This window comes from Podarcis raffonei, chromosome 6, assembly GCF_027172205.1.
Source record: "Podarcis raffonei isolate rPodRaf1 chromosome 6, rPodRaf1.pri, whole genome shotgun sequence".
NCBI classification, from domain to species: Eukaryota; Metazoa; Chordata; class Lepidosauria; order Squamata; family Lacertidae; genus Podarcis; species Podarcis raffonei.
In genome coordinates, this window is record NC_070607.1 from 27,261,416 (window position 1) to 27,285,218 (window position 23,803).

A 23,803-nucleotide genomic window follows, 5' to 3' on the forward strand; every position below is an offset into this window, starting at 1 on the left:
AGGCCCACCAGCATATCATTATGATATTACATTAAGATGACATAAAGGTGAGTTATCCTATCTACCATTTCAGCTATGAGTAAATTCCTCACTGCAAATTTCCTTGGTCATTTCTGGAAATATATCTGAGCAAGTACAAGCGGATGAGAATGAAAACTCTGGGAGGTGGGAGTTCATTGACTTAAATATACAAATTGTTTAGTAAAAGATTTTCCTTTATGGAAATAAAAGAATAACAAGTTCTAAATAATTCTTAGAAAATAAAATATTAAATTGGGTAGGCTACAACTATGCCATTTATTTGCAAAGTTATGTACATTTTTTAAAGGTGTTACTCTTGAATAATGACCATTCTTCCTCAGTATTTTACATCTGGCTATCAATTTCAAGTGAACAGTAATATGTCTTGGATGGTTATACAGGAAATTAAACTAAGAAATCCCACACTGATTTTAATTCTTAATGTAACATCCAGAAATGCGCTTTCCAAAGTGACATGCTTATTGCTTTGTGGATACATTTTTTAAAAGCACAAAATTGAGACTATTTTGCAAATAAACATGGCCAAACTTTTTTGAATAAAATATTAAGTGGTGTTTACAAAACTACAAGCCAGTTGACTTTGATGAAGCATTTTCCAAACACAGCTTTGTTCTACAATCTGTGTCTTTGCCATTAGCATTCTGTAGCGAATGTTGTCCAGATGTGGTTTTGAAGTAGTCTTTACAAGGAGAGAAATAAAGCAGGTTATAGTAATGGTTTGTGCAATTAATACACCATAAGAATTGAAAATAACTTTGGATTCTTTATGCAAGAAAGAAAGATCCTGAGGGAAAGTACTAAAGAGGGTTTGTAAAATAACAGATTTTACTTGCAGGGTCCTGTTTCAGAGAATTTTGGCTTCTATTTTGAAATGAAAGTCTACAAATGACTCGGTCTTCAAGTGAGTAGATTTTAAAAGGCTTAAAATGTAATACTTTAATTCTGATTTTATATTGGTGTGATTGAAAGAAAAACCTTAGGTTAAACTGAAGTAACTTTAAAGGAACAAGTAGTTATTTTGAAGAGCATAGCTTAAAATAGTCTTAGTCTTTAATTCTATTTCTGTTTTTGCTGCAAAGTAAACTACAGGGAACACTTTTTTAAAAATTAGGTACGGTATGTATGCAATAATAATTGCCAGAAGTATTTATGTAAAAGTACTGTATCTTATTCATATATCACATTAAGCATTAGGTCCTATATGTATCTGCCAGTCAAGTATCTATAATTCGTATTACAAGCACCAAATAGCAAATAACTATTTTATTCACTTACATGTCACTTTTCCTCCAAGGATATCCTTGGTTATTCGTCCCACCCTCCTTTAAAAATAAATAAATCACAACAGCCCTGTAAGGGTTAGCCAATGAATTTCATGACTAAATAGGAATTTATACCAGAACCTTCCCTGTTCTTGTTTGGCACTGAAAACACTAAACCACATTGGCTCATTTTAGATGCAGTTACATGCTTAGCATGTATGAGAGACTTTTCAAAAAAGTATGTGGAAATCCTATTGATGTATTCTATATTGTCATAGCTGTTTTGCTGTACGTTATTATTTGACAATAAAATTCTGCTACTTACTTTTGCTATAGTTAGCATGAGTTTAATAGCTTCAGCGGTATTGTGGACTGGGATTATTCGTAAATTGCTGCCTAGGAACCTGAAACAACCCTCAAAATGTCAATCAAGCTAAGTACAGTATTCATATTTTTTACAGCATGGACAAGAATTGGAGCATGCTGTTACATAAGGGTATGTTAATATGATTGCAGCAAATTGGGATTTTGCAAAAGCTGGTACTTCATTTTCACTAGGATTGGGATAGCAGAAGGTAGTTGAAGTCCTTCCCTACCACTGCTCCCAGGCTTGGAACCTGGCATCCAGGAATTCTCCTTTCTCTATATTTTCTTTGCACCAAGAATTTAGGTGATGGAAAAGACGCCTTCCTTAAACCCCAGGCGGTCACTACAATCAGGAGTACACAGTACTGAGCTACATGGAAAACAAGAGGGCTACACCCAAGATGAAATAAAAAGGAAAAGGCCAAGCTAAAGGGTCACAAAAAAACATTTCCAATTTTGTTTATTTCCCAAAGTGTTTCAACATTGTCTTCAGCAAGATGTTATTTGCGGACCGGAAGGTTTGCATGAAGTGTTTGCCCAAGTTGCAGGCAAACAGAGAGAGGGCAGGGGAGGAGGAATTTAAACAATGAGGTCAGAGGGAAATTAAACGCAGGGGAGAACACACAGAGATAATTACGTTACTAATAGTGGCCATTACGATCAGATGGGACAATTTCCTAGCTCACTTTTAAGACTTTGAACGTAAACTTAATATTGAACCATCCACTTAATATTGAAGCATCCTGTTACTCCAGGATATGCTCTGTTCTTGCAGTACTACAGTGGTACCTCTGGTTACATACTTAATTCGTTCCGGAGGTCCATTCTTAACCTGAAACTGTTCTTAACCTGAAGCACCACTTTAGCTAATGGGGCCTCCCACTGCTGCTGCGCTGCTGCTGCACGATTTCTGTTCTCATCCTGAAGCAAAGTTCTTAACCCGAGGTACTATTTCTGGGTTAGCGGAGTCTGTAACCTGAAGTGTATGTAACCTGAAGCGTATGTAACCCGAGGTACCGCTGTACTGCAATGCCCTCAGGTTGTACTACCTCTGCCAATTGCTGCTTTGTTGGCATAATGATCTGTATTGCTAGACTTTCAAAAGCGTAATTCTCATTTTTAGACTATTAGAACTCTTGTTGCAGTCTTAACACATACTTGATTGGAAGTAAGTCTCATTGAAATCAACAGGATTTACTTCCAAATTGCCTTCCAAGGATAGGACCCTCAGTCTCTGAAAAGGTAACGCAAAATGGTGTTATCTTGTACTTAGGGAATGATGACTTGTTAAATTTCCAAAATTGCCTCATGTTATCAAACTTGAGTATGCCAAGTCATACTGACCGAGATGCATCATTTTCTTATAAACTGCAATATGACAACGGGGTTTTTATTCTTTGGCTAAATTCTTTGAGCAAAATCAAATTCACCTACATCTTTGATAATTAAGCAAACATTTCATATTATTATACCTAGTTTCCTTTACTAATAAAACAAACTATTGACAATTTTTTAAATTTCATACCTCTGCTGAACTCTGAACATCCCATCCCATTCTTTTGGTCCATGACGAGCAGCTGACAAAAGCAAAAATCCATTCCTGTGAATGGTCATGAACTTCTTTATTCTTTCAAATAAAACCTCTATCTCTGTGAAAAATAAGCCTTGAGCATCGACCAGCAAAAATGCAATTCCTGGGCAAGAAGAAATATGGTGATCAAGTCAGACTTAACTGCATATAAAAAATAGTCACATATATAGTTGGTATATTTACTATTGAAATAGTGTTTTGTTCATATAAAGCTGTAGTCCTAGGCATATGTATGTGGAAGATAGACTCGTTGCTACTCTTTCATCCATTTCCCAGCCTGTTTATTTGGAAGCCCCATACAAACAGATGAAAGGGGGCTAATTGTTTCTACAGTGTCCTGATCCTATCTGCTTAGTTTATTACAGTGATTCTCAAATTAGGATAGGAAGATGAGGAACACATTAAAAAATTATACATGAATTTGCTTGTCTTCCTCTTTCCTCCTCATCCTTTTTCCTTTTGTGTGATGTCTATTTACATTTTAAACCCATGGGTAGGGACTGTCTCTTTTAAACAGAATTAAGTAAATTGTTGGTGATTTATTTAAGTGGACAAAATAATAACAAACAAGTGTTTTTGTTGAACTGGACTATGAAACCCAACATTCATAGCGTGAAATGGTTTAAAATTATTCTGCCTTATAAGTCTACAGGATCATTTTCTGCTATTCATATCTGGCTACAAGCATTCTAAAATTTCCTTCAGATGTGATTATGTCCAGTTTGAGAGAAGGATAACAGTCATTACAAATTTCTTGGCTTTGGGGGATTTCTAAAGGGTCAGTTATGGAGACTGAGATTATGCCCTCCATAAAATTCACTGGGTGTAAAGCATATTGATACTCTGACCCAAATTATGTTGTAGGGATGCTGCAAGACCACCATGTGTACAACTTGTCACTCTTAATTTCCATATTGAATTATACAGTTTAAGTAGCCCTGTAAACCGCTTTGAGATTATAAACACACACACAATCAAGTAGCATATATATTTAATGAAATAAATATACCGTATTTTTCGCACCATAGGACGCACTTTTTCCCCTCCAAAAATGAAGGGAAAATGTGTGTGCGTCCTATGGTGCGAATGCAGGCTTTCGCTGAAGCCTGGAGAGTGAGAGGGGTCGGTGCGCACCGACCCCTCACGCTCTCCAGGCTTCGCACACCTCTCTGCAAGCAGCGGGAGCCCAGCGCTGGGCTCCCGCTGCTTGCGGAGAGTTGCCTGCATGCTCAGGCCTGCGCACGCTGAGACCAGCGCGCCCAGGCTTCGCGGACCTCTCCGCAAACAGCGGGAGCGGTCCCGCTGCTTGCGGAGAGTTGCCAGCATGCGGAAGCCTGCGCGCGCTGAGCTCAGCGCGCCCAGGCTTCGCAGATCTCTCCGCAAGCAGCGGGAGCGGTCCCGCTGCTTGCGGAGACTTGCCTGCATGCCGAAGCCTGCGCGCGCTGAGATCAGCGCGCCCAGGCTTCGCGGACCTCTCCGCAAACAGCGGGAGCGGTCCCGCTGCTTGCGGAGAGTTGCCAGCATGCGAAGCCTGCGCGCGCTGAGACCAGCGCGCCCAGGCTTCGCGGACCTCTCCGCAAACAGCGGGAGCGGTCCCGCTGCTTGCGGAGAGTTGCCAGCATGCGGAAGCCTGCGCGCGCTGAGCTCAGCGCGCCCAGGCTTCGCGGATCTCTCCGCAAGCAGCGGGAGCGGTCCCGCTGCTTGCGGAGACTTGCCTGCATGCCGAAGCCTGCGCGCGCTGAGTTCAGCGCGCCCAGGCTTCGCGGATCTCTCCGCAAGCAGCGGGAGCGGTCCCGCTGCTTGCGGAGACTTGCCTGCATGCCGAAGCCTGCGCGCGCTGAGATCAGCGCACCCAGGCTTCGCGGACCTCTCCGCAAGCAGTGGGAGCGCTCCCACGGCTTGCAGAGAGCTGCCTGTTTGGGGGCTGGGGTCGGGGGAAGCTTCCCCCGCCCCAGCCCCGCGCCTGGGGGAAAAATAATTTTCCCCCTTTATTTCCCCCCCAAAAAACTGGGTGCGCCCTATGGTCCGGTGTGCCCTATGGTGCGAAAAATACGGTAAATAATAAATAAATAAATACATTAAATGAAATATAAATAAATTCATATATATATGTGTGTATATACATATATATATTAATGGTCACATTTCCCATAATTTAAGATACTCTACCAGAAAGAGAGAAAATTATTGATCCATTTTCCACTGTATCTGAATATCGAACCCGGTGTTGCTGATTTTGTAGGGACATTGAAATTTCATGACCCTAAATAAGTTATAAAATACAGGATTAAAACATGCTCACCAGTTCTAAATAAAGTTAATTGGGTCACTTTGAGCTCGTATTATAATGACAAAAAAGAGAGACAGAAATATCTACAGCGTTGATCATTTTTTAACCTTTACTCCTCTTCCCACTAAGCTAACATACAGTGGTACCTTGGGTTAAGAACTTAATTCGTTCCGGAGGTCCGTTCTTAACCTGAAGCACCGCTTTAGCTAATGGGGCCTCCCGCTGCCACACGATTTCTGTTCTCATCCTGAAGCAAAGTTCTTAACCCGAGGTACTATTTCTGGGTTTGCGGAGTCTGTAACCTGAAGCGTATGTAACCCGAGGTACCACTGTATATTATAAAACATGCATCCTTTTCATTAAAACATTGCTCATTATAACCAAGGTGCTTTATGTTTGGCTTGCCATACAACAGAACTTAACAGTTGTCCCAGTTGCAGCCTGGAGAGCCATCCATTAAACTCCCCAATGCAATGAGAAAATGTTTGAGTCTTCTCCTGTCGGTTCCTCCTGCCTCTGTCATCCCATTCCCCTTCTGTTCATTAAAACAGTCGGGAAAGTAAGGTGGACCCAGAAAAAGGATAGGAATAGACAGAAGACGTATTCCAAATGCAGCAGGAGCTTTCAAAGGGGGCCTGTTTCCCATCAGCCCCAGCCAGAGATGTTGCAAGCTGTAGACCAGCTGCATCCGAAGGGTCAAAGATTACCCAGGTATCCTATCAATCAAGTTTTCATCTTAAGATAAGCTAGCCAAGTTTCTTTCTATTCTATCAATCAAGAACAATGTCAGCTTGTGCAATGACAGTGTACTGCCTCCAAGAACTGTTCCTGTCAACAAGAAAAGGGAAACTAATAAAAAAAAACTGCATTAAAAGAGTAACAAAGATCAACATTATAGATTAATCAATCAAAATGCTTCCTGAAAGCAAGGAGAACCCAGATAAAAACATCTATAGCACTTTCTGCATCGCCTGTTTGTCATTATGACTGTTCATTGCATCCTGTAATTGCTATTAACAAACTAAAGGAAGGCTCCAGAGGGGAAAAGGAGGGAAGGGGAACACACATTGGCGAGCACTGGCTGTACTAACAAAAAGTCAATGCAAAAGCCACTTTGTTTGTTGGGAAGCAGGGATGGCCTCAGGTGGGCAACAATTCTAAATGTCACAGAGGTGCTGCTGCTGCAAGTGTTGGAGGAAGAAAGGGTTTCTTACAACCTGATAGGAAGTGGCACTTAACAGCCATAACAGAGTGCGTCCCCCACATCCTCCCTGATGTAAAAGTCTTCCAAGTGCAAAACACAACTCTTATAGACTCCAGCTCACTCACCCTATTTTCTTTCAGTCACTTTTACAAATTGGGAACATCCCAAGAAGGGTGGAAGTTAGCCTCCAACTATTTATTTATTTACATTTGCTTTTATACTCCCAGGAGCTCAGGTAACATACATGGCTCTCCTCCTCTCCATGTTATCCTCAAAACCACCCTGTGAGGTAGGTTCTGATGACAGGTAGTGACTGACCCATGGTCACCCAGTGGGCTTGATGACTGAGTGAGAATTTGACCCCCGGTCTCCCGGGTCCTAGTTCAACGCTATTCGTCAGAACGGGTCTTTAAAGGAAAATTAGAGAAGGTCAAGGAGGGTAAAGTTTATCAGTGGCTACTAGAGTCAGAATGGTTGCGTGCTACTGGGCATGCCTCTGAATACCAAGTTGCTGGGAAATAAAAGTGGAGAGTGTGTTATTGCACTCATGTCCTCTATTGGGCATCCAATAGGCATCTGATTGGCCACTGTGAGAAGAGAATGCTGAATTAGATGGGCCTTTGATCTGATAAAGCAAGGTCTTCTGTTTTGTGCTTTTGTTCTAGCCAGGCCATTAGTGTTTTAGATTTCATTGAAATGGGCATATTAATATGGTCGATGCTCTTTGATCATGACATTTAACCCCTCTGGAGTGTTTGGGGTGGGGGGAAAGCACAGGAATATAAGAAGTCTACTCTGGTGTAAGCATGCTTTATCAGAAAATCTCACTTCTGAACAGCCACTACACTGATTTAACGGAATTAAAATATTGTTATGTGTTTTGGGGGATTAAACTAAAACACCTCCTGGGGCCTCTTCCAACTCAGTACTGTAATTCTGTGGCTATGAGACAGGTCTGGAGAAGAAGAGGACTGGTAAAATCGTCAAACCAGTTTCTTTCGTTAAGTAAATAGCCCTAGCCAGATCTGTTTAGTATCCCCTTGGTAATGTACGCTAGGGTCAATATGATGCTACAGTAACTAAATAACTGGAGATACTTGTGGAAGGGGAGTGCTAGAGCAAAAAAAGCAAGTGTATTTCTGTGCCTTCCCCTGGCCACTTGGGTTTATTTGACGATAGGAAAGAGCACAATTGATTGGCAATTTTGGACTCAAACTGAGGTAAGAACTGTGGGATTTCTTGGGAGCTCCGAAGGCGCTGGGTGCCCCCCTGAAACCTAATGGGATAGCAGTGTCAGTTGGACTCGTTTAACCTGAGTACCCTCTGCACTTTTGGAGTTTTCACTGCTTAGAGAATTGTGCTTCCCATTACACTGTGCTTCAATGTCAGTCAATTCCTTAATGCAACACAGCGGTTAGTTTTAATTTTAATTTAAAAGGTGGTGGCTCTTAAATCTGTTTGCAGACTACCCTCTCTAATCTGGAGGCCTTAATCCCAGTCATATGAGGACATGGTAGAGCTGTGTTCTGACATTGTTGTTAAGCTTTGATGCCATGACTCTCTTCTATATTAGGTGTTCATAGAAAGGGTGGAATACACAGCCCCATTTATTTTGTGACCCTTTGCGAGGCTAGAGCAACTTGTACGGACAAATGATAGGATACAGTACCTGAAGAGATGAACTCACAATTACAGTTGCAGTCCACCGTGTCTTTTCTTGCCCACTGCCTTCCGCCATGTTGACACAGTCACCAAAGTTTCTGCAGTACCAGACACTTACGGAACACTACAAACTGAGAAGGGAAAGTAGTGGGACCTTTGTTCGCATCTTATAAATAGCATTAATATAACAGGTCACGTTATACTGAGTTTTGATAATGCTAGAGGACAAGTAAAGTGCAAAGAGAAGGTGTCATTTACAAAATATAAGAGATGAACTCTACTTTAGGCTGGAATTCTAAGCACACTTAGTTAAGAGTAAGTCCCATTGATCTCAATGAAGCTTCAGATTAGACATGTATAGCTCTTGACTATTTTTAGCCCTGGGAAATGGTGCACTCACTCTCTTTCAACTGTGCAAAACATTTGTACATGCACCAGAAACAAGCTTCCATTGAATCAAAAAGGCCTTGAAGAGAAAAAGGCACTTTCCCCAAGTGCAGTCCTTGTTCTGGTTATTACTATGAGTCAATCAAGCACTGTTAGTGATACTCTGAGGCGCATTATAACTTCAAGGTGGCTCAGCAATACAGATCCCAACCATCAGAATGCAGTTTGCAAACCATCTATGAGCGAGACTGTCATAAACATTTAGGAGACACACAGGCATAACACATACCCTCCAACATTTCTCCAATGAAAATAGGGATGTCCCATTCCAGAATGATAATTTTACTACTTATACCCCACACATCTTATTGGGTTGCCCCTAGCCACTCTGGGCGGCTTCCAACATATATAATAAAAACATTAAACATTAAAAAAACCGTTCCCTATACAGGATTGCCTTTAGACGGTTGGGGGGTCGGATGGCATACCCTCTAACATTTCTCCAATGAAAATAGGAACATCCTAAGGAAAAGGGGGGTATTCTGGGTTCAAATCAGAAACCAGGATGGCTTCTCTAAATCAGGGACGTCTCTGGAAAATAGGGGCACTTGGAGGATCTGCTTACAGAGCTAATAATTCTGTGGTCATTCAAGTTTTTTCACCTTTTCCCATACAGTAAGCACCTTTTCTGTTACATTAGGAAAAGGTTAGGGTACTAAGTGAGGCACACTCCACAGAGAGCATATCATTATAACTTGTTGCAAATTAACTCATAAAGTCCCCATTTACCACTCTGTGGCCTCACAATAAGGGTACTTTAATACTAGGTTTGCCCCTTTTCTATTCTACAGAGGCACTGTGTGTTTCAAAGTGTGGCAAAGTACATATTTTGAATATACTGTGCATAAACCAAAGAGACCCCGGCTTCAAGTTCTGATTTGGTACAAGGAGTGCCAGATTGAGCCACAACCCTGGGTGCCCTTGAGGTTTTTTTGGGAACAAACCCAAATTGTCAACTTTGTCTGGGGAAACCTCCCCGCCCCAAATAGTGGTTTTAAGCTTTTGGAACTGTTTCCGCTGCTTTTTCCATTGCCTTACCATACATCCAGGTTTTCACTGACATTTTGCTGATTTGGCAAAATCCCCACCACCATGCCATTTTTACACCTGGAAACATGTCACCAAAATTCCTGACGCAGGACAAGCCTATGATTCTTATTATGAAAACAAAAACAGAAAACTTTCTGTTGTTGCGCCTGTAACCTCGGTTTAAGGTGCCGTTTAGCTCTTAGCTTTCATATCTCCACTTCTAACGCCGCTTATGAAGTTAGAATTCTAGTCAGCATTATGGCATTGTGAGTCATGCCAGTCAAGAATGGCGTAGTAATTCCTCTCACGTTCAATAAAAAGCGGCGTACAAGAGAGAGCTTGGATGTGGCAGTTTTGTCACTAAGGCTTGCTAAGACAGTGTGGGAAGCGAAGACTTCTAGAGCTTCCTAATCTATTGACACTCATTCCTACTTAGCCCAGGCCCTGCAAAAGCTGAGCTCTGGCCCCTCAGTCAAGATCCCCCTCACAACTTTTCTAAGAGACAGCATTATGGAACGCCAGTAATGGAAGCTGGCTTTGAGGCCTAGCTCTTCTGGTATCACAGCCAAGGGCGCCTGGTTAACTTGCCAGTGGCACTTGCAGAATATACCCTACAGGGCTTTTCTTTCCCTCACCCCCACCCTGTTTATTTGTTTTTAAAACTGGCAACTTTCAATTTACAGACAAATTCAAAAAAGCACGCCACTGAGGAAACAGTGTTCTCCTTTTGTCTGGGCGCAATGAAATTGTGGTTCTGTTTTTAACTCACTCTCAAATTCTGCATGGGGGGGCAATGTATTGGGATAAACAAGGGAACTCCTTCTCTACTCTTCCCCTGTGATATATGGATGAAGGGTGGTATACAAATTTAATAAAAATGAAAAATGAAAATAAAAAAATAAATGAATAAGAACTCAATTGTTCAACTCCGCTCCCACATTCCATTCCTTCTCCTCCTTACTTTACTTGCACAAGATTCCCCAGTACTGGTCCTTAAAATAAAATTTTAAAAAACCCCACTCTACACTTACAACAGAATGAATTTGATAAATTATGTAGATGTATCCACCATAACTGACTAAATTAACTTAAGGCAAAAGCAGAATAACTACTAAAATCAAAATGCTCAATTAAAGAATGCTGTTTTTTTAAAAAAGGACAGGGTTAAGGATGAATGTTACAGCAGATTGTTGTAATAAAACTTGCGTTACTGCTTGTGATTGTGTTTGTTTGGAAGTCTATTCTATCTAAAGCATTTTTAAAAAATTCAACGAGAACAACATTAATAAATTACACAGTATCAGGTTTCCCCATTCAGTACAGAAAGGCAAACTATCCAGGGGAAAGGCTGAGGGCGCTATGACAAAAGGGTCAAAGCTTTTCTCAATATAGGAATTGTAATTTTAGTTCACTGATCCGAAAGCCTGCTATTTCAAATATTTTCCTGCAAGGGGTATATTTGGAAAGAAGCCTAGAAATCTTATAGGAAGGTAGTCGTGCTTAATAATACCAGAGCATTACTAGCTTGCTTAGTATTCATCTACATTCGGTGTCTCCTCAGTTCTTGTGCCTTCGCAAGAAAAATGGCGAAGCAAACTCCCGTCTTCACTCGGTAACGGGGTCAGCCCAAACATTCAACCGAGTGAGGCGACCCCTCAGGGAGCAGATGCTGGGGGGCAACTGTAGCAGCCCCTCCACTATTCCACCTTAACCCAGCAAAGATTGCCCCATTGCTGAGGGACCTAAATGTGTAGACCAGGCAGCCTTCTTTCCTCACTCCTTAAACTAGCCAACTTCCCTCAAGTGTGGTGGAATAGTGTATCCTTTTATGTGGAGATACCAGAGACTGCCCTAAGTACAGTCTGCTTAGGGGTGTTGTGTCGGGGTCAGAAACCGCTAGAAATAAACTTCAGGTGATTTCTGGGAACGAATGTCTCACCCCATTGAGCTGTGCTCACAGCGTTGCAAGCAGTATGGCAGCCTCTCACACTTTGCTATGAGTTTTGCCTCTTCAAGGAAGAGGTAGAAAGCTTATTATTCAGGATGGGCTTCTAGTACACCAGCTCCCTTTCCATTTTTTAATCTGCTGAAATCATTACCAATGCAATTAACTGAGCACTTCTTCCATGTGTATACGATGCCACCGAGGGGAGGCATGTGAACCAGCTTCTTACATGTAGACACTGTCAATCGCAGCGACTCACCCAGGACTAAAGAGCTGGACCACGCTAAAAAAATTCCCTGCTTCCTGCCGTGTAACTGAATGCAAAGAAAAACAAATGCCACTTGAGTGAATCAAGCCTCAGTGCTTATGAAATTTTCTCACCTTAGAGAGCATTTCAGAAGTGTCACGTTTTTTAATGACAATCTTAGGTCAAATACATGCTTAATTGTATCATGCCTTTTCTCCAAAAAGCTCAGCACAAGTTTCTTCAATAAGTATAATACCTAGCATTTCTAATGCGCTTCAAAGTACTTGATGTGCTTCCCACATTCTCTCAATAATCTCTCTAAAGTGGGCATAATACTTGGAATAAGCTTCATATTTACAGTAGAGGGATAACAGTAATAGTATTCAACCTTTTCAGAGTCGGGACACAACTATAACCCAAACATGCACTTGGGAAGCCTAACCTTTTGTCAGATATTTGAGTGGGAGTAGCGTTGCTCTTGAGACCCAGTAGCTGGTCTTGAACCACCAAGGGCTAAGAGGTGTTGGCTTGCCAGAGACTACCAAGTTCATGGCAGAGAATTTTTGAACTGGTGAATTCTGTTTACAGTTCTGTAGGGATATAAGGAATTATCTATTTGGGTTATCTGTTTCTAATCTTCCCAATGTTCAATTCAATTCTCCACATTTCTGCAATTGCAATTTTAAAAAAAATCCTCCTGAAATTTTCCCAGCATCCTAGTGTGAATGTCTGATATTTCTGCATGCAATTTTGACATTTTTGGAAGCAATGTAATACAGTTTGTATGTTATTTTCACTGCTGTTATTTTTTTATGCACACTGACCCCCAATGTATGTATTTTTGTAAACAACCTTTCCAAAATTCAGTTAAGTGTGAATTTAAAAGAACGGCTGTGCTTTGATTCTCTTATTGCTTCAGAAAGTGTAGATTTGGTCGATTCACCTTTAAATGCAAACTGAATTGAATTTCTGCCCCATCCCTGCAGCTTGGCCTCTTCGATTGTACTTTAGGGCAATGGTGGCCAAACTTGGCCCTCCAGCTGTTTTGGGACTACAATTCCCATCATCCCTGACCACTGGTCCTGTTAGCTAGGGATGAGGGGAGTTGTAGTCCCAAAAACAGATGGAGGGGCAAGTTTGGCCATCACTGCTCTAAGGACTAGTAGGGCCAGCTCCAGACATTTTCCAGCCTAAGGCAAAGGATAAGACAAGTCCACTTACCTTAAACAGGCAGCATTGTAGCCTGGCCATAGGATTTGTCAGCCTGGGTAGGACTGCAGGCCTGACTACGGATGGACCAGTGGCAGGCAGGCCTAGGTCCAGGGATTCCCCAGGGGGTGGGCCCAACTGGCCAAGGGTCGTTGCTTGGGTCCACCCCCTGGGGAATAAATTGAGGTTAGCCCAGCACACCTCCACAGCTTTTCTGTCAGATATCCTACCCTTCCACCATATGCTCTTCTTTCATGCTAGACGTTGCTATGGACATTGTCCTGATCCCTGGGCCTACCTGGCGGCAAGGCAATATTTCAAGTCCCAAGTTCAACAGTCAGGAAACACGGTCTAGGGTCAATCCATATGTCCAAAGTCCAACCAGAAGCACCATCCCATAGTGGATCTGGAGCATCCAAGCCAAGATCCATCAACATAGACAGCTGAGCAGACACAGCCCCTTAGCTCTGCTGCCCTTTGCTGCTTTGCCTGCTGAGTGCAGCACCTGGGCTTAATGAGGCAGGTGACCCTCACCTGTCCTGAGCCTACTCCAGCTGAGAAATCACTCTCCTCCCAGAGATAGCGAGTACCACCTGGCCAACTAGGGAGCTGGGATGTCTGCCTCAGCCACCTAGAGCAGGCGTAGGCAAACTCGGCCCTCCAGATGTTTTAGGACTACAACTCTCATCATCCTTGACCACTGGTCCTGTTAGATAAGGATTGGGAGTTGTAGTCCCAAAACATCTGGAGGGCCGAGTTTGTCTATGCCTGACCTAGAGCATATCTCCCACTACTCCCTATGTCTCAGAGCCCACTGTGTTCATGGAGGCAGGGCCCCTTCTGACTCTGGCTCCTTTAGTTCTGGGTCCCCTCACTATCCTGTGTCAACCTGCAAGTACTTCATCCCCAGCTGGTGTGTCCCAAGCCCGGCTCCACCCCTTGCCTGAATCCTCTTCCTCCTCCCCATCGTCATGCCAGACCAAAGGAACTTTTCCACTTGAAAACCAAATGGCCAGAGCCAATTTGCCATCTCCCTCCTAGCAAAAGAAATTTAAACAACATTGAAAAGAGAAGTATTATTAACCCACAATCGGCTTTCCTTACTATTTTTGAGGATGGCAATAAACAGCTTTATAAAAGGTTCACTGCCTATTTTCTTGTCACTGCACGATTGGCAATAGCACAAACACAGCAGAAGCTACAAGGATTTACTCTGGAATTTTGGTATAAAAATATATGATGCAAGCAACAGCAGAAAAGGTCACCTATAATATTGTTTCCCATGGAAAACAAAAACCAGAGACATTTGTCACAATATGGTGGTCCTTTATTTTCTACACCAAAGATCACAGACAGGCAGATAATCTTCCTCAAGCTACATCGGACATTTAGACATAGGAATAGACTATTAAAACAAGTATGAGACTAAAGTTATCAGATATGACTCTCTTTGATGGACGTTTGGAGCACTGAATGTGTGAATGTAACTTTGGAAGCTGATTGAAGATTGTAAAGACATTTATTGTGAATTCATCACGCTGTAGAAAGAGGAGGATGCGGCAGGGGTGTCGTCACCATTTTTACTGGGGAATTTTATGATATTATACTCATTATATTTATCTTTAATAAAATCTTTTTAAAATAAGGGTAAGTGAAATAGGAAGAGCTGACACAGCATAAGCTTTATTCTTTTCCTGCCACATGTATTCAACTTTCTTCCCCATTACGTACACCAAATGTTTGCTACAAAATGAATCCCAACGTTTGTCAGAAATAAAAATTTAACTAGTGAAGTACACGGGAAGCCGTTATGCATTGCCAATACCTGCACCGGTTTTCACAACGCCATTGAAGTCTTATTGCAAACCGCTAGTACAAAATGGTCACTGGGCTACTAACAGAGACCAGCCAAATGGATTACATGTTGCCAGTCTTTGAACAACTGTACTGGGTGTTGGTCTGTTTCAAAGTTCAACTTGCTAGTGCTTACCTTTGAAGCCCTGAATGGCTCTTGGAGCCAAAGATCAGGACCACCACCTCTGCCCACAGGAATCTGAACCGCACCTTTGGAATGACCTTTCCACGAAAGCCCATGTTAATCTCTATGCTGCTTTTCTATCTTCGCATTACAGTTTCTACAATTTTTAATTTCTGACACGTGTGTGTGATATTTAGGTGTTTTCCTTTAATGTTTTCATGTTATTTTCATTGAAGGCTGGGAATTTTTCTTAGTGGAACTGCACTATGCAAGTATCTTAATTACTTTTTAAATTTATTAAGTATAGGCAGTGGGACGCGGGTGGTGCTGTCGGTTAAACCACAGAGCCTAGGACTTGCCGATCAGAAGGTCGGCGGTTCGAGTCCCTGCAACGGGGTGAGCTCCCGTTGCTTGGTCCCTGCTCCTGCCAACCTAACAGTTCGAAAGCATGTCAAGTGCAAGTAGATAAATAGGTACCGCTCCGGCGGGAAGTTAAACGGTGTTTCTGTGCGCTGCTCTGGTTCGCCAGAAGCGGCTTAGTCATGCTGGCTACATGACCCGGAAGCTGTACGCCAGCTCCCTCGGCCAATAAAGCGAGATGAGCGCCGCAACCCCAGAGTTGGCCATGACTGGACCTAATGGTCAGGGGTCCCTTTACCTTTAAGTATAGGCAGAGAAGGAAGAATGAAATCATGAATCCTTCAAAATCTGCATTTCCACATGCGTTACTAAAATAAAATAGGTGGAACTCAACTTTGCGCTATGACAAATGCTACAACTGCACAAGCACTACAGCCTGCCGGATCTCCCCTCTCCTTCCCTCATGTGCTGTACTATGGGTTCTCCATCCCACCAGAGCAAAGGTCAGGAGAGCATGCGGGGCAGGGCAAACAGAAGTCTTTGTGCAGGGCTTCCGCTGACAGGTAAATCTCGCCCAATTACTTCACAGCAAAAAGGTCCATCCATCTTAAGTTTATTTAAGTGAGCATCAGAGAACACAAAAATCAGTATCTGAGTGTTCCATCTACATTGGAACTTGGATGGTAAGAACTCCCTATGAAGTTGATTCCAATTTTCTCTTATCACAGAGTAAATAGGATGCATACTGAAAAGGAAATAAAAAAAACACATATAGATGATATTGTGTTTCACTGTTCCTGCGCTATTAGCCACACCCACACCCACCCACCGAGATAATAAGCTGTAACTGGGAAAAAGGCTCTGGATCAAAAAATATGAATACCAATCCTTTAAAAGTGTCCTTTGATAAGGGAAGTGTGCTACCCAATACACTCTAAGGAATCAAAATAAAGATCTATATGGCACACAAAAGACAGAAATTTGAAATGAGCAGACTACTTCATTATATTTCACCTGTCTCATGCTATTAAATACCATCTTAAAAGAAAAAAACTGTTAACTGTATTAGATTTTGTATAAATAATTCTTGAGGTTTCCTCCCCTTCAATTTAACAACACTGTAAACATTTATTTCTTCCTAGAAAAAGAACACTATGTATCCCTTCCAGTAATTCCTGTGCAATCTTAGATTTAAACAATTTAGAAATTTATTGAATTTTCAAAAACAAAAATGGTACAAAAAATCAACCTGGAGAAAACAACCCAAACATGCTGCTGTTTATAAATAAATTCAGAAACAGTTGCATTATTATTATTATTTCCTGCAAATCCAAACACACATTTCTAGAATTGAAAGTACTGTTGGCACACATCTTTTGACGTAATCACTGTGAATCGCTTATCTTTGAAGCAGTCACCAAGTCACTATGTATGGAGAGCAATGGAAGAAAAAAGGATAGCAATACTTATTCTGCATTCATATTTTAATTCATTGAGCATTTAGGAAATGTATGAGTAAGTGATGAATGAAAAAAGGAGAGAGTAAGTCAAAGCTTTTTCTTACAGGGCATCTAATTTCCTAAGTCTAGGAAGAGAAAGAAAAGAAGACATGCTTGAAAATAGTTTTTAGAAAACATCCACCTTAAATCTCAAAAGTTTATTTTACCTGTGTTTAAATCTTAAATTAGAAACAGACCACTTAAAGAAAGGATCATTTCAATATCAAGGACTGACTCTTCTTGACGGATGCAGTATTTATTATTGTATAGAAATATTGCATCACCTATTCACTTGCAGAGGTACAGGGAAAAGAAGAGGGGAGGAGTCCTGTCTCAAAACACTTGATCACTTCAATGATGGGTTTCTAGTTCAAGAATTGTCCATTCCCCTTGAGGGGAAGAACAATCTTCAGAGGAAAAACTTGCCACTGTGATGCTTGCTGAAGAATCATCCAGTGGAGATATCAGTTCAGTCCACCTACTGAAAGTGTCAATCTGTGCTTTACCCTGAGGTTGTGAACTGTCTCGTGCCAGAAAAAGTGTCTGGTTGATGAGATATTGTGCTAAGTTAAGGTCTTCAGGAACAGAGTTTTTGATGTCTAAGTTTGACTCCTGGTCAGATAACAGTTGCCTGAGAAGAGTCCAGTCCTGTTCTGCAAACGGCTGATCTTCAAAATCCACATCTAGAATGTTCAGTTCCGACTCCATCCTCTGCTCAAAAGCTTCTCCAACATCCATCTCGTAAATTGGAGAAAGGGTTTTTGGAGGCCGATGCTCATACATGCAGGTTTGTGTCAATCTGTCACAATCATCTATGTCTCCTGAAATAATTCACAATACTACACATTGTAAAAATTGCACAGGCTTTCCCCTTTTGCAGGGCTTTTGTACAGCATACTTCACTCAATGCAGCAGGACCAATCCAACCAGATTAAAGAGGTAAGGAAAAATGTAACTTGTATACAAAGTCCACAAATATTTGAGCCATTTTTTAAAATGCATTTAAAAAAGTAAATGAAACGAAGTACGGCTTATAAATAAAGCAGCAATCACCACTGGCAATTGACAATAAACCTCCATAATTGGAAAAAATTTCTGATACAGAAAATGACAAGTCATGTAAACCAACATTTAATGCACATGGATTTCTAAAACCACTAAAATAATAACTTAAAATAGGAAGGAGCAGAGCGAGGGAGGGGAAAACGAAAGGAAGGACATGATCACCAAACAGTGACTTAAGCCAAGTCAACCTCAAAGGGGCGAAAACAAATGGTTTATTCACAGGCTTAATATTTAAGTATTGCACATGCAAAGGGCAGCTGCAAGCAAGGACAAGCAAACAAAAAGAAGTACAGCTTGATAAGTCATCCATTCGTATGGTTCTTCAGAACACAAATCATCAGTTTATAACTCTTAAATACACAGAAGTTTTGAAAGATTCAGGTTCTCTGTGTTGTACTTTGGGGGTACGGAGCTGAATCCCTGTTTTAAGGAAGACACAAAACTAGACAAGTAGTTACCTAACCGTGTGAAGCAAGCATAAGTTTAAATGTATTAACTGTTTGTTTTTTTTAAAGCTGACCTTTCTCTTTTTAAAAAGAAATTGTTTTTTCACTGGCAAAACTTAGAACTACAAGAATTCTGAAAAAGTATCTTAAGAGTATAGGCCAGCTTCTGCTGAAGCCAATGGTAAGGGCCCCACTGAATCCAACAGCAGCTTAAGAGGAGACCCGAGCTCTGTGCAAAACAGAAACAATAATGAATATAGCTCTTAAAAGGCAAATACACAGAGCACTTTTAATTGAGAAGATTAATGCACTTATTGCACATCCCACTTTGATATAGATATATATAGATATAGATATATATTTATGTGAATCATATAGGCTGCTGAACCAATGGATAGCCAGGTTTCCATTAAAAGATGATATTGCCTATGTTCTGTTGGGTCAAAAATGAACTCAAGAGCAGGGAACAGCATCCCACTCTCTGCTTTGCCCATGATAAATATTCCCAGCTGCCCACTGGACAGCGTCATACATATTCTATTATGGTCGAGAATATGGTATGCAACTTAAGATTTTGTGTGAAACATAAGCATTTAATTCTATAACAGTTTGGATAAAATTTCTAAAGGTATTTGCTAGAGTTAGCGTCTCAAACCCAACTATAAATCTAATATTCCACTAATACGTAATATCTTGAGGAACTTAATGCTTTTATTTCTGTACGTTACCTGCGGATAAAGCAGAGTTAGCGTATTCAGTAGATGCTGAATCAATCTCTTTCACGTGGCCTTCCTGAATCAGTATATGACTCCTACTTGGGTCTACAGGTTTTGCAGAACTGTTCTTTTGTAACTCAGTATTATCTCTTTGATGAAGATCCAGGTGACATGGTCTTCCTTGAGATTTTGTGTCGTTGTCTGAGACTTTATTACATTGAAATTCATTGTTCTCTTCACTCTTGGCGTTTTCCTTAACTTCTGCAGGAGACGGACTATGTCTCACAATCAAATCTTTCTCGGCAGGCTTCTGTTCCATAACTGGAGTACTCTTCTCCTTGGGTTTTTGCTCATTGCCACAAGGGTCTACAGAAGCATTCTCACTTTTCTCTAACCTTTCCTTATCATTCTCCTTACACTCCAGGAATCCATCTTCAATCTCCAAGGAGTATCTTGAATAAAATGTCTTGCCATGATCCTCATGGGAAGTGCCATCAAACACATCAGAAGGCGTTGCAGCATCCAGAGAACGCTGGAGGGAAGTGTGGACCTCTCCACCATCGTCAGATCCCAATTCTTCGCATTCATCCACTGAAAGCAATACTGAACGCTTAAAGTTTTTGGTGGCAGGGAATTCTTGACTTTCAGTATCGTTTTCTGCTGCATCTTCAAATGCGAGATTCACAATTCCATGGAACTGCTGAACAGGGATTTCTGGTGGAGGCAGGTTTTCTATGACGTTTTCCGTTTCAGACTTTTCATCTTCCGTTTCATCAGCCGAAGAGGAGACCTGATCAGCTTCTTGAGGAAACTGTGCAGTGGCAAAATTAGCATTATTCCCCCTGGAACCGCCCCTTTTCTCATCACCTTGGTGCAGCCACATTTCAGGCCTTTTTCTAGGGATCTCATCATCACTTGTTGAAATAACACGGAAGAGATCAGAGTTTTCCTTTTTCATTTTCACTTCTATCCTCAGACTTGTGTCATAGATTTTGAGTTCTTCGGGTGTACTTGTATCACTGCTGCTTCTGCCAAGGAAATCATGGCATATCATAGTGCTGCACTTTGAAATCCCTCTTTCATTCGACCCCTCATCATCCTGAGATCCTCCTGCATCATAGTCTTCCGATCTTGGCTTTATATCGTCAGATGATGTTGTTGCACTGCCAGTGTCCGATTCAGGGCTTTCTTTTGGATCAAGTGCACTGGAACTCAGATTCCAATGATCTGCAAAGGGGGCCTCTGAGTTCTCGTGGCTCTCTGGGGTCTCTGTGGTATCGGTGTCTTTAGATGAGCATTTTTCTGCAACATGCTCTACAAAAGATTTTGAAGCAGCATCTGATTCCACGGTAGCCGATTGGGATTCAGTCAAGGCAGATTTATCAGAGAATTCATCAGCGCTTTCAGAGCCCATGATACAGACCTTAGAAGATTTCCTCCCCTCATGTTCAGAGTTAGAGCTGTCATTGGCTGTTTCAGACAAGCTGTGCAATGGATCTTCAAGATAGTTAACATCCTTTGAGGTATCATTAGATTTGCAACCAACCGATGTTACTTCTGTTAAAAGGTTCTCTCCTGTATGTTCCAAGAGATTCTGGTAGGCAATAGAATCAGGAAGTGTTTTGCACTTCAATTCTTTAGAAGCTAAAATTGCAGGATTCTGGCTAACATTTGCACAAGTCACACCCTTCTCTTCTCTGACATGCTGCAATTCTTGTACAGTTGTTTTGTTTACAAGTGATTTATCCTCCTCATTCTTATGAACCTGTTTTGCTATCTTTTCAGTTTTCAGTTCTGCAACACAATTATGTTCCAAATTTCCTTTCATGTCTCTCTCTTCAAGAGGGGTCACTTTTTCTGAATCAGGGATGTGCCTCTTATCTATCTCAAGCAAAGATGTTCTGCTGTTGTTCTTCTTCCCTGGGCTAGATTTGTTACTGCTATGTAACTGAGTTCCCAACAAAGTTGAATTTTTTTGCCCTTCTGCATGCAAATTCTTCTGAACTGGTGATTCACTTCTGGAATGCTTCTGGCTTGAAGAAGGAAGCTTTGGAGCAGGTTGCCCTGTAACTATTTTCTGTTTTTGGTCTTTATTGTTCACCATTTCACTCTTCTTTGAATGGTTTTGGGGTTTGGATGTTATTATTTTTGCTGTGGCTTTAACTGAAGCTGTCTGCGGAGATTTAGACTTTTTCTTTGATGAAGGTTGCTTCTCTGATTGAGTTAGATATTGGGTCATGTTTTTTTCTTCATTTTGCTTAGGAGAAAGTCCAGGCTTCAGCAGATTTGGGGTCTCTCCTGGTGGACCTACCGAGACAAAAATCTAAAGGTTATGCTACATTCCAATTTGCAGAGTGTATTATATGAAGGAGCAGTGCATGTCAACTGTGTCAGGACTTTCCATACAAAAAGAACTTCAAAAGGACGCTCAAACACAAATAGGCCAAAAATGAATATAAGATTAAAGTTGCCCTTTGTGAAAGCATCATCACTACTAACCAGAACCACACTGTGGAACAGGCAAGAGCCAGCAATCACTAGGCTAAAACTTAGAACACTGCCATCATTAATTATGTTAAAAGGGGGGGAAAGTCTTTGCAGTATTATGACTGCATTTATTACACTGTATTTGAGATCTGTAATTAGCCACTTCTGTGGCTAATTTGAGATCTCTAATTAGCCACATGGTTAGTTTTGAAAACTATAAATTGATTTCTCACATACCACTAAAAGAAGATATGGCACTGTAACCTAATTAGATGGCCCCTGCAAATTAGTGATGAGCAGCACTCCTATGAATGCCCCCAAATGGATTTGAGTTTTACTTACACTTCAATACAATGCATGGTTCCTTGAAAGTTACACCTGTATAATTCAATGGCACTTACTCCAAGAAAGGGTGCCTAGCTTTGCAGTTTAGTCATCTAACCACCTGCATCTCTGATAAAGATTCCCAGTTTGGAAATGGTTTATACAAAGTCAGCATTACACGTACAGGACAAATCTTTACCTTGATTTTTCACAGTGTTAGCTACGTTTTTTGTCTTCTGTTGCATGGTAGAGTTGCCAGATTCACTTCCCCTTTTCTTCAAAACTGCCTGCGGTAGGGGTTCGTTGTTGCCCTTTCCAGTGCATTTCTTTACACTGAAAACAGAAACACGCTGCTTGAATTATTTGTAAGATTAACGATCTAGAAGGTTAACATGATACTGAAGCATCTGCATGCCCTACACGCGTTTCTATGTGGAAAAGCACAAAATGCCTCTAAGAAAAAAAGTCATAGCAGATTAAAAAGGGAGAAAATAGGATGTTAACAAGCAACACCATCTCTTGTTGACTCTATAGCTTGTCTCTCCATTACTGAGAGAGCTCAGAATCCTGTTATTATTTTACAGTTGCAAAATGGAGAGTCTCAAATGATCTTTAGGGTGGGTTGAGGTATAAAGCAGCAACGAAACAAAACTCTATAGCATTCTGGGGTTCACAAATTCTGGCTGTTGCCCCCAATCCCACTCCTCTGGCACATGTTGAGGACTCATAGGAGAGGGTGAGAGCTTATCTGTGCTAAGGTAGGGAGAGTGTAACAAGCAATAAGAAAAACACATTTTTTAAATAAAAAAAACTTTCCCAAATGTGAGAGCACTCTCTCCCCATAGTCCTCTTGAATTCTCTAAGGAATCTGGGAAGCAGAATTTTGTGGCAAGCATGGGAATGGTGCCAGAAAGAAATGGTTGGATGATGCGAAGTCCTGAGAATATAACAAAAATAATTATAATTTCTTGCTCCAAATATAAACCAGAATACAGAACCTGGAACAAACACACAAGTTTTAGAATGTTTTGACTTGATGAACCTCATTTTCAACAGGGAAATAAAATCCTATTAATATGGAAAAACTAGTAGCCCAACTTCCAACAGACCTGTTCATGGAACCATTAGCCTCAAGATCATTAACATGTTTTTTAGCAGGAGCTCCATTAGACATCTTCGAAGCAGGCTTTGTTTTCAAAGCTGTATGATAAAATAAAAATAGAATTAGACAGTAAAGTGACCCATGTAATGAGCATCTGCTGGAAAGTTCAAATCTCACGGTTTAAATACAATCTTTTAGCTTCAACCACTTCCTCCCCCCAAAAATGAACCTTGATTATCCACAGTTGCTCCAAATGCTTCCTATTCAAATAACCTAAGCTTATGATTGCAAATTTAGCTGACATCCCCAGGTAATGGCAGCTAAATGAAATGTATTAGATGTAAAGTAAAAAAATACTCAAAGGAATAAATATATTTTACCCTCATCTTCAAACAGCTGTTCAAAATTCTGTGAAGATTTTTCAAAGGATTAGCTATGTATCTGTCCATATTTTACCAATCTAAATTTCCTTTCTACAATCAAAACATTAAATTATAAAGATCAAATAAAAATAAAAAATCACAACCCACTT

The 23,803-nt window shown here is 41.0% G+C and overlaps 2 protein-coding genes across 14 annotated transcripts in view; both read right to left on the reverse strand.

Annotated features, from left to right (window-relative positions):
- Positions 1–268: 268 nt before the first annotated feature.
- Positions 269–11,754, reverse strand: C6H1orf146 (chromosome 6 C1orf146 homolog). 8 transcript variants are annotated; one of them, XM_053391778.1, is made up of 7 exons: positions 10,535–10,646; positions 10,223–10,504; positions 8,425–8,548; positions 5,431–5,524; positions 3,196–3,364; positions 1,630–1,708; positions 269–721 (listed from the first exon to the last, which is right to left on the reverse strand). In XM_053391778.1, the coding sequence occupies exons 3-7, from the start codon at positions 8,491–8,493 to the stop codon at positions 587–589; spliced, it is 546 nt and encodes a 181-aa protein (XP_053247753.1). In that variant the 5' UTR covers positions 8,494–8,548; positions 10,223–10,504; positions 10,535–10,646; the 3' UTR covers positions 269–586. The 8 variants fall into 8 exon arrangements, with proteins under 8 accessions (XP_053247753.1, XP_053247748.1, XP_053247755.1 ...); XM_053391773.1 differs by lacking the exons at positions 10,223–10,504; positions 10,535–10,646 and adding an exon at positions 11,415–11,754; XM_053391780.1 differs by lacking the exons at positions 10,223–10,504; positions 10,535–10,646 and adding an exon at positions 11,188–11,389.
- A 5,063-nt stretch (positions 11,755–16,817) lies between these two features.
- Positions 16,818–23,803, reverse strand: part of BTBD8 (BTB domain containing 8) — a 43,876-nt gene continuing 36,890 nt past the window's right edge. For all 6 annotated transcript variants that reach the window (XM_053391762.1, XM_053391760.1, XM_053391761.1 and 3 more), the window contains 4 exons: positions 23,279–23,369; positions 22,369–22,502; positions 19,371–21,665; positions 16,818–17,952 (listed from right to left, as the gene is read on the reverse strand). In XM_053391762.1, the coding sequence (XP_053247737.1) occupies positions 17,483–17,952; positions 19,371–21,665; positions 22,369–22,502; positions 23,279–23,369 (2,990 nt within the window). In that variant the 3' untranslated portion in view covers positions 16,818–17,482. The remainder of the gene's footprint in view (positions 17,953–19,370; positions 21,666–22,368; positions 22,503–23,278; positions 23,370–23,803) is intronic.